Source organism: Thunnus albacares, chromosome 16 (genome assembly GCF_914725855.1).
Source record: "Thunnus albacares chromosome 16, fThuAlb1.1, whole genome shotgun sequence".
In the NCBI taxonomy this organism is placed as follows: Eukaryota; Metazoa; Chordata; class Actinopteri; order Scombriformes; family Scombridae; genus Thunnus; species Thunnus albacares.
In genome coordinates this window covers 11763908-11782435 of record NC_058121.1, presented here as the reverse complement: position 1 = coordinate 11782435, position 18528 = coordinate 11763908, and the positions used below count along the sequence as shown (strand labels likewise).

Genomic DNA, 18528 nt, shown 5'->3' with positions numbered 1-18528 from the left:
TGGAAATGTACAACATCTCCCTCTCTCTCTCTGTCTGTTTTTCTGTCTCTGTTATTTCTGATAAACAAGAGAAGGGGGGCCAGCCACCGACGCAATGTATTATGGGAGATGTATTTCTGAAGCGCTAGACCCCGCCAGGCACAGTGAATGTTAAGAGATTTAGAGAATCCAACTCCCATAAACCCTCCCCCGGGAGCATGGCAACTCCCCACCAACCAATCATTTGTCAGAGTCCTCATAGTACCGCCCCTAGAATTCCAATGGACGTCGCTCATTGGCCGGCCCGTTGTGCCAATCAAACGCTAACTCCCGAGTTGTTGCCTCCTGCCGTTTGTACCCTGGTAACTGGTCAGTGCTGTAAGCAAGGCGTCCCGTATCAGAGGAACTGCGCCAAAGAATGTCAATAAAGTGAGTATTTGAGTATGACACTTTTTACTTTTGGCACACGTTGAAAGCTTTGTGTGTGGGAATGTTGTTTTTCACCGCGGTTCTGCGGTACTTTACCGGTGTCTTTGTTAACGGACAGCTTGAAAGACCAGGCAGAGAGAGATTGAATGGAGCTCACTAACGTTAACTGACAAGCTGCGTATTTGTACATTTTTTAATCATGATAGTCATTTCAAAAGCTTATTATCGTTTGCACAATCGATAGTTGGCAATAACACTTTAACTGCCTGCTTATGGAGGACAGTATACTAGTTAAAGTGCAGGATATTTATAAAACCAGGCTGTTTTTCTTGGAAGAAGGTAATAGACCAAGTGTCACTGTGGTGCAACTGATACATTTCTGGTAAACAATTTTCAACATTGTCTGTTTTTTTTAAATCTCTGTGTTCCTGCTACAACCTAACCGGTACTGGATTTTTGAAGCCGATACAGAAATCCTAACAGATTTGTTGTAACAATCTGATAATGATGTATTGCCGATTTTTTTTTTACATAAACTTCTAACATTTTCATGTTTGATAAATTCTTTAACTTTGCTTATTAAGAAATTGTGACCAGAGTGAGGTCAGGTGTTATGATGACATATAACATGTGACAATATAAATTTGTCAGCTGCCTGGGATTTTTTCCATACCATTCATATTGATACCGTGGCATTGATACCTTTTAATATTAGTGTGATATCAGTATGATTTTTTGCAGCTTTGTAATGAAGTACCTTCATTTGATTGGTACTTGATTTGCTGTTTTTTTTTTAAGTCTATAAACGGAATGTTATTTGATTTTCAAGAAAATTTACTTTATCACTATATATTGCAATATAAAAAATGCATATATAGATAGAGGTTTTATCCATATTGCTCACACCTATGTAGTACTGAGCATGACATTTTACAGTTGAAAAATAAACTTATATGCTCCCTGGTGCAAAAACTATGTAATAGCAGCAGTGTTTCTAAATTACAGCAAATGCATTTTTGTACTTGTTGCTTATCAGCAGACATCCAGTATGTGCTGATACCAATATATGTATATGTGAGGTGTGATAAGCTAATATTGGCCAGAAATATCGGCTGGCTGAATTATCAGTCAGACTCTAATTCTGCCATGCTATGTTTGACCGCTCCCCATACGCATGATATTCAAAACATCTAGCAAATGTTGTTTGAACACACTGCGATGCTGTGATGTAAACTTGGACTGTTTCATGTATCATTTGTTGTGCAGCCTGTTGTAAGACAGCACAAGCATTAGTCCTACGTCAAAAGATGGAAGTGCAGGACCAGGAGTCTCTGGGGAGATGGGACGGGCTGGGCAGCCGAGATGCCAGCTCCAGATCTGCAGCCATGGAACACATCGGCCAGGAGGTCATGAAGAAAGTTGAGGCTATCGGGCCCATACCAGCATCGCCCCCCTTGCCTCCAGCACTGGGAAGCCTGCCTAACAGTGACCTGAATGACATCCTGGCTCACCTTCTCATGCTCTCCAGACGGTGTCCTTTCGAAGATGTCAAGGAGCGATGCATTCGGCTTTTAAAGGCTGTCCAGGTAGGAGATTCATACAGTTTATATGAGACCATGGTGAGCCTTTTTGTACTAAACCAGCACCAGGCAGTCATACGTCCTCTCATACTAGGGCTTATGGTATTGTTCTGCTGCCATCTGCCTCTCTTCACCTCTTTATAACCATTGTAAACATTGTGCTTGAGTCAGAACCCTGTGCTAAGACCAATGCATGTTTTGTCAAGTGAATTACGGTCAATGACACGGTGAGACACCATGAACTCATTAACACTTAAACACTACAAGAGCCAAGGATTTACCAATCCAACCCTTCAACCACATGCACGCACAAAGACAAGCACATCAAGAATTAGTAAACAGTATATATTACAAGTATACAGAACAAATACCATTTCATCTTTAAGCCTAGAGACTTGATTAATTTGATTGTCATCACACTTTGGCTTAATTAGGTGAGTGAAAAGAAAGTAAGACTATTGTTATCTAGAGTTCATTAAGCACACTTGGGCTGAAAAATGTGCAATTTAATCAAAAATACCTGTAGTAATTACTGTTATTCAAGAAATAAGCTCATTTAACTCAAGATCATAAAATGTTCACATGACTAAGGGTTTTAAAAAGCTGAAGATACAAAACAAGTTTTTAATTTCTTACGTTTTATTTAGATGGTGGCAGCAATTTAGATGATCCAGAGAGTCTTACATCGAGTACAACAGTAGAATAACCTTAAATTCCTCGATCACCGTGGTTACAAGCAACACTATGGTAGGCTGTTTAAATTGGCCCTGATGTCCCCACATTTGTTTATGTCCACATCATGGACATAAACTGGTGCTGTCCATCATAAGTTGCTAAAGGACTGAACACATGTGATATTATAACAGTATATAGATTGCCATCATTATAATACATGAAATTGAACAATTATGCAACAATTTGCTTGATTGTTTCTTGGAAAATAAAACAAAGAATGACCAGTTTCATCGGCTCTGAAATGCATTTTATGATTTCATTAAATGTTTTTGTCACAACCACACACAGGTCCACCAATAAAACCATCATTGACGCCGCATTTTCACACAGAGCTAAGACATGTTTACTGAAAATACTCAGTAGCACTCGCCATCATCAACATCACGCCAATATGATGCCCTGCATTTCTTACATAATTTAGTGTATGTGTAATTTTTTTTAACATATTAGGTATGGTCTATCAGCTCATTTGATGATTACATGTTTTTTTTTTTTTTTGCACAGTGCTGTTGATATGTTTGATTTGTAGTGTGACAGGTGTGACAGTCTGAAGTTCAGTTATTAATGAATGCAGGGATATAATATTACAGGCTGGCTGAAGGGGAAAAAAATGGCTGCCAATATAAACATTATATGCTTATATCAGCTAAACTCAATGCTAGCACTATCAGTATGCTATGAGATTTTTCTTGTTATTGCAAATGTGGTTGGGTATAATATGGATTCAGGTCACTGCATGTACCTGTATTTTATTTTTATCGTATCTTCTGAACTAGCCTTCTTTTCTCGTCCCTACTAACACTGATAGAATCCCTAAGAGGTGTACAAGGCTTGAAATACAAATAATATTTTATGATGGTTAATGTTGGCGCTAAAGCATTTTGGATTTATTGTATTATGTCTGTTAAAATTGAGATTATTTACTTGTGGAGAACAAAAATATTGGATTTATCTTGGCTTTAGTGTGGTGTTAGCTGTGGCCTGTTCTACTTAATGAGTCCTCTAATAACACACAAAAACTAAGCCTGACAACTTTTGATGGCCTGACATGTTGTTATTCTTCGGAAATAAACTGTTTGGCAGTGGCATTAATTCCTGTTTATGCAGAAGTGTTTTTGGAAGATGGAGGATAGGGGCAGAGAGAGATGAGAGAGAGAGAAAGCTGCTTTGCGGGTTTAGTGGTGCTCCACAGTACACACCGTCTGGTATTTTTGAATTATGCTAAGCTGCATTTGCCAAGGGCTTGCCAAAGAGTGCATTTATGAGCCCAGTGCGGCAGCTCATGTCGTTCTGGTCCCACGGTGGAAGACCCCCCTGACCAACACACACACACACACACACCTTTCTCATGTCAGGGATGGAAGGGGGTAAAGGGAGGGGTGCTTGGGCTCAGACAGACCTCTAATTCCAGCAGATCCGCTGATTAAAGACAAAATCTTTGAAAGCACAGACAGTCCTTTCCTCATGGCAACCCCCCTCCTCCATAAGAGGAAGGCCTCCTGCTTGGCTTGAATAATGTCCCCTAATACCTCTGTAGCTCACAAAAATTTAGCCTGAGAAAGCAGATCCAGTAATAATTTCTAACAGAAGAAATGTGCTCTTGTATGAAAAAATCAAATTCCAGGCATTGAAGTAGATGGTTAAGAATAAAAAGCCTTTAATAATATGTGCTAGTACATTAAAAAATATGCCAATGCGCATTGGCACACTTACACCCAAGCAATATTTAGACATATTGGGAAATATGCTTACTTGTTCTCATATATGTCAGTTAAATATGAAGCTACAGCTAGCAGCTGGTTAGCTAAGTTTGGCACAAAGACTGGAAACAGGGGAAATGACTTGCCTTTCTTTGTTCAAAGATAACAAAATCTGCAGCTCACTATGTTATATATCGTTTGTTAAATTCATAAGAACAAAGTCAGGGGTGCAAACTGGCGATGGCCCAAAAAGGTGACAACATTTTTTTGCCTGAATACAAAGAAAATTATCAATGTGCAGCACCCAGGCCCCTTCCCATGATGCATGCTACATTTTTCTATATGAGCTCTGTTCAAGTGACACATAAAAGCCCGTCAGTTATATTCAGACCTACTATATGAAGCAGTGCTAATAATAACAAAAATTCCCCCCAACCACTCACCCCAATACCCTCCCATCCACCCACTGCAGTCCACCCCACCAAATCACATTACTGCTTTTTTGCCTTCTTTGCCTGTTCCAGTACTTCCAATGCTTTCTTCCTCTTCTGAGCAGCTATGTGCCTTACTTTGGCTTGCCTGTCCTCCTTCACTGCAATCTTCGTGCTTTGCTCGGCACTGGTTGTTGTATTTTCAACTAAGAGCTGATCTAGTGGAATTACAAATGTTAACCAACATTGATCATATCTTTTAACAGACATATTTACGAGCATGTTACTTCTGTGAATTATTGAATGACTTCTGTGAATTATTTAAAGAATATTTAAAGAATTATTCAAAGCTCTTTTGACACTTTAGTCCTTCAGTACCTTCCTGTCTGTTGTGTAACGGAGCGTTACAGGCCACACGGCACAGGTCATATACAAATGCTTGCTGTCCTGTACTGTGCCATGCTGGTCAATGGAGAAGCGCCATAGCTAACTTAGCTAGCTACCTTAGCAAGGTAAGTGTGTTCCACGCTACCTGGAAGTGTAGCTCGCTGCCTGAAGCAGCTAAAAGTTATTTCAACTTTGCGGCACGAGACGGTGTATCCAGCAGCAGCGGAGTTTAGCTGACAGAGCAGACATGAATGCCTTCTCTCAGATGACTTGTATTTCGCCAAAAGGTGACAAGTTTGCACCCCTGAAAGTGTAAAAATGACAAAATGTGGTTAGCTAGCTAGCTGTTTGCCCCTGCTTGCGCTCTTTGTGCTAAGCTAAGCTAACCATCTACTGGTGGTAGACTTATATTTATGGTACAGACATGAGATTGGTATTGATCTCATATAACTCAGCAAGAAGACAAATAAGAGTTTTTCCCCAAATCACCTGGAATTAGATTTTTATGCCCTACCCATGGATGAAGGCATATTTTTTTGCTCATAGAATCAATAAAATCCATGTGATACAATAGATATTCAGTACCATCTCTCATCCAAGGTGACAGACCCCTCTTCAGTCCTCACAGTTGCCTCACTTTCCTTTTTTATGTAATCTGAGTCGTTGTTTGTTTTTCAAGGCACCCTGTGAATATGGAGGACAAGCTGTGATCACAGTTGAAGGAATGGGCTTTTGGGCTCCAACGATGTTTGCTGTGTTATGTTGCCCCGATGTTGGTGAAGGACAGGGGTCAAGGGTTACGGGGTCGCGGCTGAAAATAGGGTTCTGTGTGCTTAGGGAGGGTCAGGTTCCCATAAGCTGACCCTTGTTGAGGGTCTGGTGGGGTGAACACACGAGGGCCAAAACCGCTTACCCATGCAGTTCTGCGAGTATGGTCAACATACGCAGGCGCTGTCAGAGGGTCATCCTGGGGCTTATGAAGGCGAGTGACCTCGCTGAGCTTTATTGATCGAACGCATATAGGAACACAGGAGTAGCAGTGGGCACAGACGCACTATATTCAAACACACATATGCACATGCACACAAATAATGAGAGACAATAGTAAGTGTTTGTTCTGAGTCTATGAAGGGGGTGGGCAGACTACATCGGCCGGCTCTCTCTCTGGTCACCATGTTCCCTCGCTGGATGAAAGGAGCCCAGTCTTGGGCTGCTGGACAGAGACAGAGAGGGGTTTCTTTGTGTTATGTAATTACGCCATTGTGTTAGCCCTTTACCCTAACTTGAATTAAGAGCTACTCTCAAACGGCTGTGGATGTTTCAAGCCTACTCTTTTAGCTTCTAAAGCCCACTCTCATTAGAAAATTGGAGAAGAAAATGTAGTTGTCGCCATCATAGGAATTCAGCATCTTACCTTAGTAGTATTGAAGCTTTTTGCACAGTCAAGTGCTTCTTTCTCTAATGTCCTACACAATACACAATTCAGCATTGTACAGAAACACATGGTCCCAGTTTGTGCCTCTCATTTATTAAAATTACATTCAAGTCATGAAGCTAAGCATTTGTGTTTCTGAGAGATAAACCCTTGGCAATATTTCAAAAACCTAGAAGGTTGTTCAACAACTTTTACTGCACTTTTGAATTAATTTCCAGGATCCTCCAGACTCTTTAGTGCATCAGGATCAAAAAATATTCATTTTGCTGTGTTGTAAAGAAGATTCTTAACCAGTTTCTCCAGGTTGTGATTCAACAAAACAAAAACTGTAGCCGATTGAAGTTTTATTTTCAGGTGTTGTTATCTACGTCAATGTTATTTTCCATTAGTCTTAATTTTCATACATTATAACTAATGACAATTTCATTTTTTCTGGTATTGTTCAAAATAAGAAGCCATGTTGTTTTAGACACAGAGTATTTTTGACCTAGATTGTGCTTCTTTCACTGCGGAAAATCAGAGATTATTGTTTTTTAATTGTTGTATAAACCATTAAATTTGTGGGTAAAGCGACAGTCCTATAGTTGACTTTAGCCTACTTGTGTCTGAGGAAGGCAAAGCTCGTGCATGTTTCAAGCTTATGACACTCTTCATTTTTTACACATACTTATTTAGCTAATTGTGGCCATTTAGGATGACTCAGCAGCCCCTGTAATAAACACCTATGTGTGATTAATTAAGTGAAATGGCTTCCTGAGTCCAACCTCCTAGAATAAGCCAGAACACATTTCTATCTACACATGGAAAGCTTGGGAGTTTCTCCGGTCCACCCCCAGATAATTTCAGATATTGGTCACATTGCTTTCTCAGAATTAACTGATAAGTTACATAAGGTCTCTGCCATACAGGTTTTAGAGGGTGTGCACTGCCTTTGAATCCATAATCGTCCGACCATACATATTATTTCAGCATTGACGCACAGTCATAAAACACTGGTTTTTGCAGTATTTGCAATCCTTGCACGCAATCAGTCTTCATGAGGAGTCCTCCTTTGTGTTGGTCTCAAAGGTTTCTTCCATTTGTATTCAGCTTCTCTGAGGGTCTAAGGTTGGTGTTGCCTGGTAGCTCGTGCTTTGATTCAATTCATTTAGGATTTTATTGCATAATTTGTGATTCATTTGACCTCTGAAGACTTGTTTTCTGTACAAGCTTGTCTCATGACTTGCTTGTGCTAAGGCTGTAAAAACAAACTTGACTTGTCAACCTTGACAGGAGTGTTGACAGATGCAATATTGCTTTTCTGAGAAGGCTGAGTCAAAGTCCGCTAGTAGACCGTGACATTAATTTAGAGAATTGTAAACATTTTTGCTTGCTCCGTCACAGTGGCAGGAAGTTCTCTCCTGATCTTTTCTTTATACGCTTTTGTGCAGGAATTTGTTGCATTTGTGTGTATTCGTACCTTTCAGTGTCTCAGTGAGTCCTCTCTGGGCTGCCTCTGCTTTACTGTGTAAATAGTGTGAAGACCCATGGAGAGAAAGCCTTGTGGTCTGGACAGATCTGCTGGATTATGGGAGATCGCTGCTAGTGAATGTTCGAACCAGGTCAGACAAATTGCATAGTGAGGGGGGAGAGAGAGCAGCAGTAGTGGCAGCAGGCAGTGACCTTTGGCACAGTAACTGTACAGTGAAATGCTCCGTGGATATGGAGGACGTGATAGAGAAATAAAGCTGTGGATTTACAGCTGCCAGCCAGCTGGGCAGAGTGATGGGACAGTGTTGATAGGGTCTGGGGTGGATGTGTGCTCTGGCAGTTGTGCCTTAGTCTGTGGGATGTTCAGATGTACACAAAGCTTTATGTTGCATTCACATCGTGGCTGCTTAAGGCTTTGCTTCACTCCTAGAAGCCTTTGTAATGTTGTTTTTGGCTTTGGTGAAGCTGATAACAGCAATGATAGCTGAACAATGGTGTAGGTCTCTTTTGATGCACTGTAGTTTCTTTGCTGGTGCTTTTCAAAGCTCTGGAAATTCACTGTATCACCAAATTAATAGCTTCTTGGCAGTCTTCTTTATATAATTGCACAAGTTTTATCTTTGTGCCAAAAATATCTGTGAACAAAAATGCTCAATCCACCTGCAGGTGAGCAGCTTTCTCTATGTACAATAAGGATTTAAAACCACAAATGATACAGTATACACAATACATTCTTCCAATAAAAATGGTTTCATTTATAAAGTATTGATGTACACACAGGGAACACAAACTTGCTGTGTATCTTAATTCCTGAATAGCATGGCATCTGTGTATTTAGATCAGTTTGTGTCCAGATCATTGAACAGAAAAAAAGATCTTTATAATATCTTCCATCCCAACGTCTGTTTTGCCAGGATATTTAAAACCATTTCTAACATGGTAGGAAAGCATACTAACACACAAGCTCACACTTTGATCCTACAACACAGACAGACCCCCACCATCCAGCCAGTGCAGTATGCTGTCGGCTGCAGATTCGGGAAGACTAGAGAGGAGGGGGCATGTGGGAAGTGTGCAACTAGGTCACTGTCAATCCTGCTGTAAGCCTGAATAAATGATAAAAAAACACAATTTTCCTTATTTTGCCATTATTAGGCATGTAAAAAGCCTGGAAACATTTTTTTTGAGCGGAAAGAAAAGAAGAATCCTGTCTGTTTCATTTGTTCCCTGCAAGCATCATCAGTCTTCATCGAAACAGCTTTTTCACTAAGACATGTAAGGCCGTATTATCCTGACACAGAGGGAGCGAAGGGCTACTGTTGGGTATGGGCTTTTGCAGAGTGTAAGCAGTCGTCATGGTACCAGTGGCATGAGGTGCAATGATGGGGGATTGAGGAGGGGGGGAGTTGGTTGGCACCGTTAGTTGGGGGGTTGGGGGGGGGTGCTGGCTGGTCTGTGATTATTTCTAGCTGTGCTATTCAGGAATCAAGAGGGAGAAAGGGAGGGTGATAGAAGAGTGGGGAAGAAAGTGCAATAGAGAATGTTAGAAAACATGTGGGCAGAGCACTGAAGGTCAAAGAATGAGAAGTGGTGAACAAGAGATGGAGGAAAGTAACAGTGATAGAATAGATTGTGTAGTCTTAACGGTGGGAGGAGAGAGGGGACTGGGTGAAAACGATGGAGGAGGTGGAACAAACACTGTCTTTCACTGTATTCAGTCAGCAACCTCCAGTGGAAAACTACTAGCACCCCTATCTTCCAGCTCTCTAGAGCTTGAGCCCAGCTTGGCCCAAAACCTGAATCATTTCTGTTGGTTCGGAACCAAATCCCATGTGTAATAGCTTTTAACGACCCCAAACCAGACTGAACCCCCTAGATTGCTGACAGTTTTCCTCATATTTGATTAATTGAATTGATTATCATGTTATTCTTTTCCTTAAGAATATTTTGGTGCAATCCCAGCTTGCAGTTGTCTTCGTCTGATCAGGCATACATACATCGCGAGGCTCGGCTTGTCTCACCCACACACCCCGAAACTGTGGAAGAAGGAGGAGGGGGGGGTAGTGTGTGAAGAGAGGAGGCGAGGTGGTGGACAACACTAACAAAGTGCTGCAGCAGGAGGTGGGAAGGGAATAACAAACTCTTTTCTAACATGCACAGAAAAGGCACATGAACAAAAGAGCTGTAAGCCCAGCCTATCAGTTCAGTTTGTGAAAATAATAATACCCACGTTCTCCTGCTTGACATGTGTGCTCCAACCTCAGGCAGAGCAGAATTTGCTGTGTTGCTCCTATCAGGAGATGTAAGAATAGTGATAGGGTCATCACATGGTGCTATTGAGCAAGCCTCTCTCTCTCTCTCTCTTAGTGCCATAATGTGATATTTATAACTTCCATATGGAATTACATTTCACTAATTATTTATAAAGTATCGCCCTCTGCTGCTTCGTTAGCTGCTATATTTATTTCTTTTTGTAGCACATCCCTCACAAGAATGTGTTCAACTTGGCTTCATGTTGGTTTTTAATGTTGCCAGTAGAGACTGAAGCTGAAACTGTAGCACTCAGTCATTCTGGGTGAGTGTCTAAATATCAAAGAAATCATGTTGGTTAAGCAGTTAAACATGTTCGATCCTTACGGGGTTGACTTGAACTGTTTTTCAGCCTTTTACAGCAGACATTTAGACTTAATTAATAACATAAATGATTGCTCAAACTCCATTTCTAGGGCTCTGGCATGCACATTGGCTTACTGACATGGTTTACTGGGACACTAATGGAATGGGGCCATCATTAATGTCATTAATCACACCTGTGCTTTCCTTGTTTCGACAGGTCAAAATGTCTGCTGTGAGAAGGCCTATTGAGTCTGTCATCCTGTGACAGCATTGCATCAACCTGTAGCAACAGGCCTCTTTTCACTGACATGTCACAGTGGGGAAAGCACAGTTTTAAATAATAAAACGAACGATGGCTGAATTCCATTTGGCTGCCTTGGTTTCAGGTCTTGGTATTTTGCATGACGGCTCACTGTCATACTTACCGGGACACTTGAGTAGAGCGGAGCCGTCGTTAATGTTATTAATAACACCTGTGATTTTCCTACTATGACAAGTCAAAATGTCTCCTGTGAAATTGGACAATTATGTAACCTGAATATGAACCTTGGAACCAGCTGCCATGTACAGTATATTTCCATGGACGTCATTTCCATTGGAGATGGACTGAAACGTTTACACTTTTAGTTTGATTTTCTTAGTAAAGTCTCTCTTAACATTACATTACATTACATTTGGCAGACGCTTTTATCCAAAGCGACGTACATAACATCTTAACATTGTCTTCTTACTGTTCAACCACCATGATCTAGCTGAGAGAAGCTGTAAATTGATAAAAATGTTGATATGCTCGTCACAGCTCACCGCAATAAGTTTAAGGAGCAGCATGAATGTTTTTAAAAGCTAATTGTCCTGGGTTTTGCCTGTCAGGCTACAGGCGCATTTACTGGTGGAGGTTGTTGGGTTGAATGCAGCTGTAGAGGAAGACTACTGGCACTACTTAGAGATTTTAAAAAAGTCTGTCCTCTCTTCTTCTCTGCATGTTTTTATGGGTAAAAAGTAATTAAATACATTTTTATTTACATTGAATATTTTCCAAAAAAAGATCAATTTTGATACAAATACATAACAACAATTTTTCACCTGAAAGTATCAGGTCTCTATCAGACACACACACACAGACACACACACACAGATACAGTATAGAAGTGGCTGCATATCACCCCATATCACTTGTCTCATACACTCAGCCCCTGGCCCAGGACACTTCCATCTATCGACTTGTATGCCATCTGTCCAGGTTTAATTTGATTGAATTCATAAATGAATGATGAAGGTTATTGTCCAGTGGATGCAGTATTTGAAAAAAAAAAAATCAATATGTGCCTTTCATCCTCCACCCTCTTATTCTTTAATGCTCTGCCTATTACTTGACGAAACAGAATGGGCCATTGAGTGGTTTCATCATTCACACACATACAGTATTGAGAAGCTGAAACAGCTGCAGTTTACCAGTATGGACACATGAGGGCGCTCTGTACCAGTCTGTTGCCGCTTTGGCTCCTCTCTCAAGTTTGCTGGATGGGAATTTTCCATGCACTGGGCTGAATGCATGCAATGCTGCGCATGATTTTAATTTTTTCCTTTTGCCCCGGTCACTGGGCTGTCATTCAGTATGTGTTTGCGTGTGTGTGTGTGTGTTTATGTGTGTGTGACTTTTTCTATGTGTTTATGTCTGTTTATATGTGTGCTGATCTGTCTGCCTTTGAATATGATTCAGTGTGTGTGTGTGTTTACATGTCTTGAGAGATTTATAGCAGTGAGCATTGCAGGATTTAAAGGCATCTGAGGATCAGGTCACAAAGCATGAATAGCCCGGTGGCTGCGGTCCAGGCCCCAGTCTGAGGTAGCCCCTATTAGGATACAAACCACACAGGCTCAACACCAGGCTTAACCAGCCAGAATACACAAACAAAATATTAGGGTCACTCTCTCCTGGTTAGATCAGAAAACATTGTGTAACCACTAAATCTAAGCTGAATCCAGGTGAAAGCTGCAATTTTTTCATTGATTTGAGTTATTATATCTGCTTTTGGCCTGAGCAGGAGATGTTACTAAACAACACTAGATCAACAGAAACTAAATTGTAAGCAATTTTGATGCCAAATATGCCAAATATTTTCTGGTTCAAATGTGAAGAAATGCTGCTCTTCTCTGATTTATATCCTGTAATATTTTATGGATTTGGGACTTGTTCAGACAAAACAAACAATTTGAAGACATCAAATGGGCTTTTGGGAATGTGATGAGACTTTTTTGTAGACTTAACGAGTCAATGATTAATGAAAAAAACAGCTAACGAATGACTTAGTTGCACCCGCAGACAACCATAAAAAAGTTTTGAGGTTTAAGGACTGTAATTGGGATGTAGGTCAATGAGGAAAAAAAAACATGAAACTTGCAGCAGTGCTCATAAGTGCTCGTCCATCTCTGTGCACCATCCATTTTAGCAAAGACCCCACACTTTGAGACTTGAACTCAGCTGTGTCAGCACCTGATGGATCGTTTCCCATTGCAAGCATTGTGCTGGTCACCAAATGGTGTTGCTTCAAACTTTGCCCAGTGCCCATGTTAGCTTAGGCCTGGCTCTGATGTTGTTTCAGAGTGTGTAGTATTGTTTCAGGCCCAGTGTGGAGTGGTTGAGGGTATTGTGCTCTCTTTTCGGTGGGTATTGTCCCAAGCTGATGTATGTGTGCTTGTTTATGTTACGGGCCAGTTTGTCAGGACGGCGACAGTTTCACGCTACGGGACCTCCGCGTTCCCACAGTCGTTCACCTCTGACCTCAGCTCTTGTGAGTGTATGTGTGTGGTAGAGTAACAGAGGGAGAGAGTGTGTGTGTGTGTCTGCATGTGTGATTGACATGCAGTGTTTGTAAAGACTGCACAAGTAGGTTTGCTTCACAGTGTTTACTTTGGGTAGGAAAACACACACCCGCACATTGACCAATTTGTCTGTACATGCACTTTCATGCTGGAGATTATTTAGTGTCATGTAACACAGACATAGTTTCAAAAATATGCATACAGTGTAGTCTGAATGTGTAAAGACAATCACACATTTTTGATTGGATTTAAAACAAATCACTGTGAAGTTTAGGTGTTGACTCCCAGCTTTAATTTGAGGGTATGTACAGTATCTTTACATCGAAAGTAAATTAATATATACTATATCTATATCATATTTAATGTACTTCAGTGCCAAATTCTTTGCAGACAGTGACTGACTGAAGTCTTATGACCCACAGGCATGAACACATAACAATATTTGGTATTCTCGCTGGTGATGATCTACTGCAGCCGTCTTCTTTTTTTGCTTGTTTTGTGGACTTCATGTCTTCAGTCTGTTCTTTAGAAATCGAAACACACTGCATGCTCATTTGGACTGAGGTCTGGTGACAGACTGTGCTTGTCAAGAATATTATACTGCTTTGCCATAAAAACCTCTTTGGTTGCCTTGTTTTCAGTTCGATTCAATTTGAAATACTTTTTTCATCCATCAAGGGGTGATTTGTGGCAAGTAAGCTTGTAAACACAAACACACACAAACAATGAATTCACACATGTAGAAAACCGCAGCTTGTTGTTGCACAATTTGCCACATGAGCCCCCTCTAAATCTTGTTGAAGGTCGTCAATAAGGCAAAGCAAGGCAAGTTTATTAAATAGCACATTTCAGCAACGAGGCATAAGATCATCTTGAGCTGCATTGTCCTACATTTAGGGGGTGAAGTGAGAATACAGGTAGAACAAGATGTAGTAACATACATGCTTTTCTACTTCTACTACAACAACAACAACACCGGTGCATGTACTGAATTATGCTCACTATAAATTTGCTATATTTCTCAGTGTAGTGGTATTTATGGCTGTAAGTGACAACCAGCTGTCACGAAGTTTCTAATTTTGTAAGCGTAACCATATACTGTGTGTGTCAAAATACTTGTGATGATATTGATCCACCAAACAGGCCTCTGAGGTCACTTTGAGGATGCAGAATAATTGGAAGTGATACTGACTCCACTGACTGCAGAGTACGTCTAGATGATATTGACCAAAATCAGATATTAATATATTGTGATCAAATATCTGACAACAATACATGCGTGTATAATGTGATGATATTTTAGGAGAGGATTTTTGGTGCTGTGAGAAAATATTTACACTAAATAACATTAGAAACTAGAGAATTGTTACTGATGTGGACATGCTGCACTCAGCTAGAACAGTTAAAGCTAAAGCCACATACTGCATGTCGATGTAGATGGACACAGTGATGTGCTGTTAGAAATGCAAATAGGATTGGTTAACAAATGATCTAAAAATACACCAATGTTTTATAGATGATGTTCAATAATTGGCTGATAAATGCAGCCTGTTGGCATGTTTTTCACACCCTGAGTGCATTTGTCACACTCGTCTATATGTGCCCGTCTCTGTTTGTGCTTGTCTGTCTGTCCGTGGTAAGTGAAACTTGTGTGTGTGTGTGTGTGTGAGACCAGTGTGGCTGCTGTCTGTGTTGTTTTGGTCATTTCATATGCTTGTGTGTGGTGTCTTAACTTTACAGAGGACTCACGTGTGAAAGAGGAAATGCTGATGTTCCCCCTTTTTTTTTTTTTTTTTTTTTTGGTTAACAGTTCAACGGTTTTAAAAGTCATGACTGAATAAAGAACAGAAACTGCAGATCAAAAAAAGGTGCAAAGCAACTGCACGGAGTTGTTTACACTCCTAACCCTCGCACACTTGTACTACATGTCCCAACACAGTAACTCGAAGAGATACCGTTACATCATGTTGTCATCCATCACACCTTATGGGTTTATTTGACCTCCGGGTGCAGCCAGCCAGCCACCCTGACACACACACACACACACACACATGCATGCACACACACACACACACACACACACACATTCCCCCTACACTAAGCACTCCTGGAATGTTCTGATAGCACATTACCCAACAACTTTACACTTTTACAATATCATCAGTGTAGTACATGTAAGGATTTTTGTCATGCCTTACTGACTTGTTTTGCAGGAATCAGGTGGGTGATATTCTGGTGATGGCTGGTCAATGAACACATCATGCAGCTTGTACACTTGCCGGGCGGGCCTGTGTAAACTGAGCCCCTCTTGCTGTAGGAAAATGCTGGTGTTGTGTTGTTTTTGCCAATAATTGAAGTTATCCCCTCCATTAAATTATTCCAGATGTTGGCTTTAGCCACCTTGATTTTTAAAGTCACAAACATGAGTGTATGGAGAACTCCGAGTTTCTTCCAGTTGAACCAAGATGAGAAGGGAAAAGTTTTAGTTACTGGCGAAAAGCAGCTGGTTTCACTGCATTTTTATAAATTGTTAATGGATTTTGTCATTAAAATTGCACCAGAAGAACATTGCAAAAATCAGATTGTTTCCCCATCAGTTGGACGATCTTGCTGGACTGATGCTGCTTTGCTCTCAGATATTTCACTCAGACTCTTCTTTGCCAGTTTAGCCAAAAACAGAAACTTTGAAGTGTGATCTCACGTTAGTTTGTGTGGATCCATGTTGGCTTTGCATCAGGCCTTCACTTTGTCTGAAGGATGTTAATAAATATTAGGCTATATGCATTGTGTTATTATAGTGTTTGAACTTTAGCTTTAGCTTTTTCTTTGTTTATTCTGTGTTACAGCATTTCATTAATCTGTTTCCTTTAACTGTAATCTTTTTCCTGCTTATTTGAATGTACTCTAGTGTAAAGACTGTCTCAGTTTTTTTAAATGTACTAAATGTGATATATAATGTTAGATAGGTTCATTGGTTGGTTTGTACAGTATGCATTAGTCAAACCAGGAGTCATTTTCCATTTAGAACAGGTCATTTGTACCTATTTGTTTACAGTATAGAATAACTCCCAAAGTCTTAAGGGTTGTGTAACGAAGTCTATCAGCTTAAACTAACAGTCTTAATTTGTTTGTGTTTGTTTTCTATTTTAGTGTAGTGAACATGTAAGTAAGTGTGCGTTTTCATTCATAGACGAAACCTCTCATTGGACCATAAAAATATTTCAGGCTCTTTGAGTCGTGGGGCTACAGGTTGTACCTGCCACTAAGTTAATATTAAATATCTTTTGGATGTACAGTTCTTTATATTTACTTTATCGATTGCTTTCATAACATGTTTTGTCACCTGCTGAAAAAGTAAATTTCATTACGGAAGTGGTTCTCAAAATGGGGTTCAGAGACTCAAGAGTCCTTTAGAGTGAAAAAATATGAACATTTTAACTTCACTGTAATTGTGCAGAAATTATCCTAATTACAGGATGTTTAAAATGACTGTGAACTCAACAGGGAAAATTACTTTTCTGAGGCTTCATTTTTGAAATTATGGGGGTTTGTGACACAATGGAAGTCAACTGTATCTGAAGGCCAACTGTATCTGAAGGCCAAGTAAACAAATGTATAGAATTTCCTATATGTGGTCTTGCAGGTTCTAGTACATCAGATAATACATACGAGTGCACAAAGCCTTCACCAGGCAGCATTTCAGTCAGGGCGTCTAGGCTTACTATGAGCTTACAGTATGTCTCTGCTGATGGTGATTAAAAATAAGAACTCTCATTGAACATACCAAGTATAATCTCCAAGGCCAAAGAGCGCATTAGACAGAGATCTAAACAAGAGCAAATGTTTGGAAACAATGCAAGCCCTTGTTTAATGAGCAGGAGGGGAAAAAAATGAGAAGATGGAATGAAGCTAGGTGAAGGGAGAGGGGTGAATGAACGGGTATATTGAGGTATCAGAAAGCACCAACGAAAAGTACTCGCAAAAAGGAGAAAGGGAGGAGGAGAAGGAATAAAGGAAGACAGTTAAAGTAGCAAAAAGAAGATTTAACAAGCTGCAGAAAAGAATCAAAAACATTTTTTCTGACAAAAAAAAAAAGTGTTGCACATTAGTAGGACAACAAGTCTCCAGTAGAGGGAAATGCAGCAAAGACACGACCAGCGCTGGATATTTTAAAAGGTTTTGACAGATTTTTAGTGAGTGTAGAAGTACAAGAATAGCAGGGGCCAAGCTTGGCTAAACTCTTGAGAGAACAGAAGTATCTAGGCCATAGGGAGATCGATGTTGAGAGAGACAAAAACAACTTTTCCATCTGGTTCCTCAATAGTCTTTGCTGGCAGGTCGCCACACCTCGTCTGTTCCTCTGTAGGTTTCTAGGCATCTAGTCATGTTGCAGTAAACACTCTGAGGCCCTTAGGAAACCAGGCATGTAAAGGTTGGCAGCTGACCAACACAAAATATACACAACCCCTCGAGTCACACAGTCAGCTCATTTTCTCTCCCTCCCTCTTTTACCGCTGGGGATAACATCCTGGTAAATATCTCTAAGCCCTGAACTAATATCAGCTTTCTCCAACATTAAACCTTAATCTCAGAAATGGAGAGAAGGAGTCCGTATCTAGTGTAAGAACAGACCCCCACCCCACCCCATCCACACCCCCCCAGTGACCCACATGAGCTTATTCAGGCAAGAGCTCCCCTCCGGATATCAATCAGCGACATGGTCTCAGTCGTTGAGTGGCCCGTTGGCTCACTTCTTGTCACTTGACGTCAGGAAAGAAGGAGGGGAAGGAAGGACCCTTGGTCATAAATTTTACACAGCACAGTGCATGATGTGATGTCAGGAGAGGAGAGAAAGCAAACAAGAGAGGTTAGGTAACTTATGTAAGATACCTTCTCTGTGCTGATGTCCAGCCAGCTAGGAATCAATTCACAAGTCCTTAGTC

General features: G+C 40.6%; 1 protein-coding gene across 1 annotated transcript in view; it reads left to right on the top strand.

The window, feature by feature from the left end:
- The first annotated feature begins 313 nt into the window (after positions 1-313).
- The window catches only part of sesn1 (sestrin 1), a 56502-nt gene continuing 38287 nt past the window's right edge, over positions 314-18528 (top strand). The window contains exons 1-2 of the mRNA XM_044329904.1: positions 314-408; positions 1675-1994. Of these exons, the coding sequence (XP_044185839.1) occupies positions 1716-1994 (279 nt within the window). The 5' untranslated portion in view covers positions 314-408; positions 1675-1715. The remainder of the gene's footprint in view (positions 409-1674; positions 1995-18528) is intronic.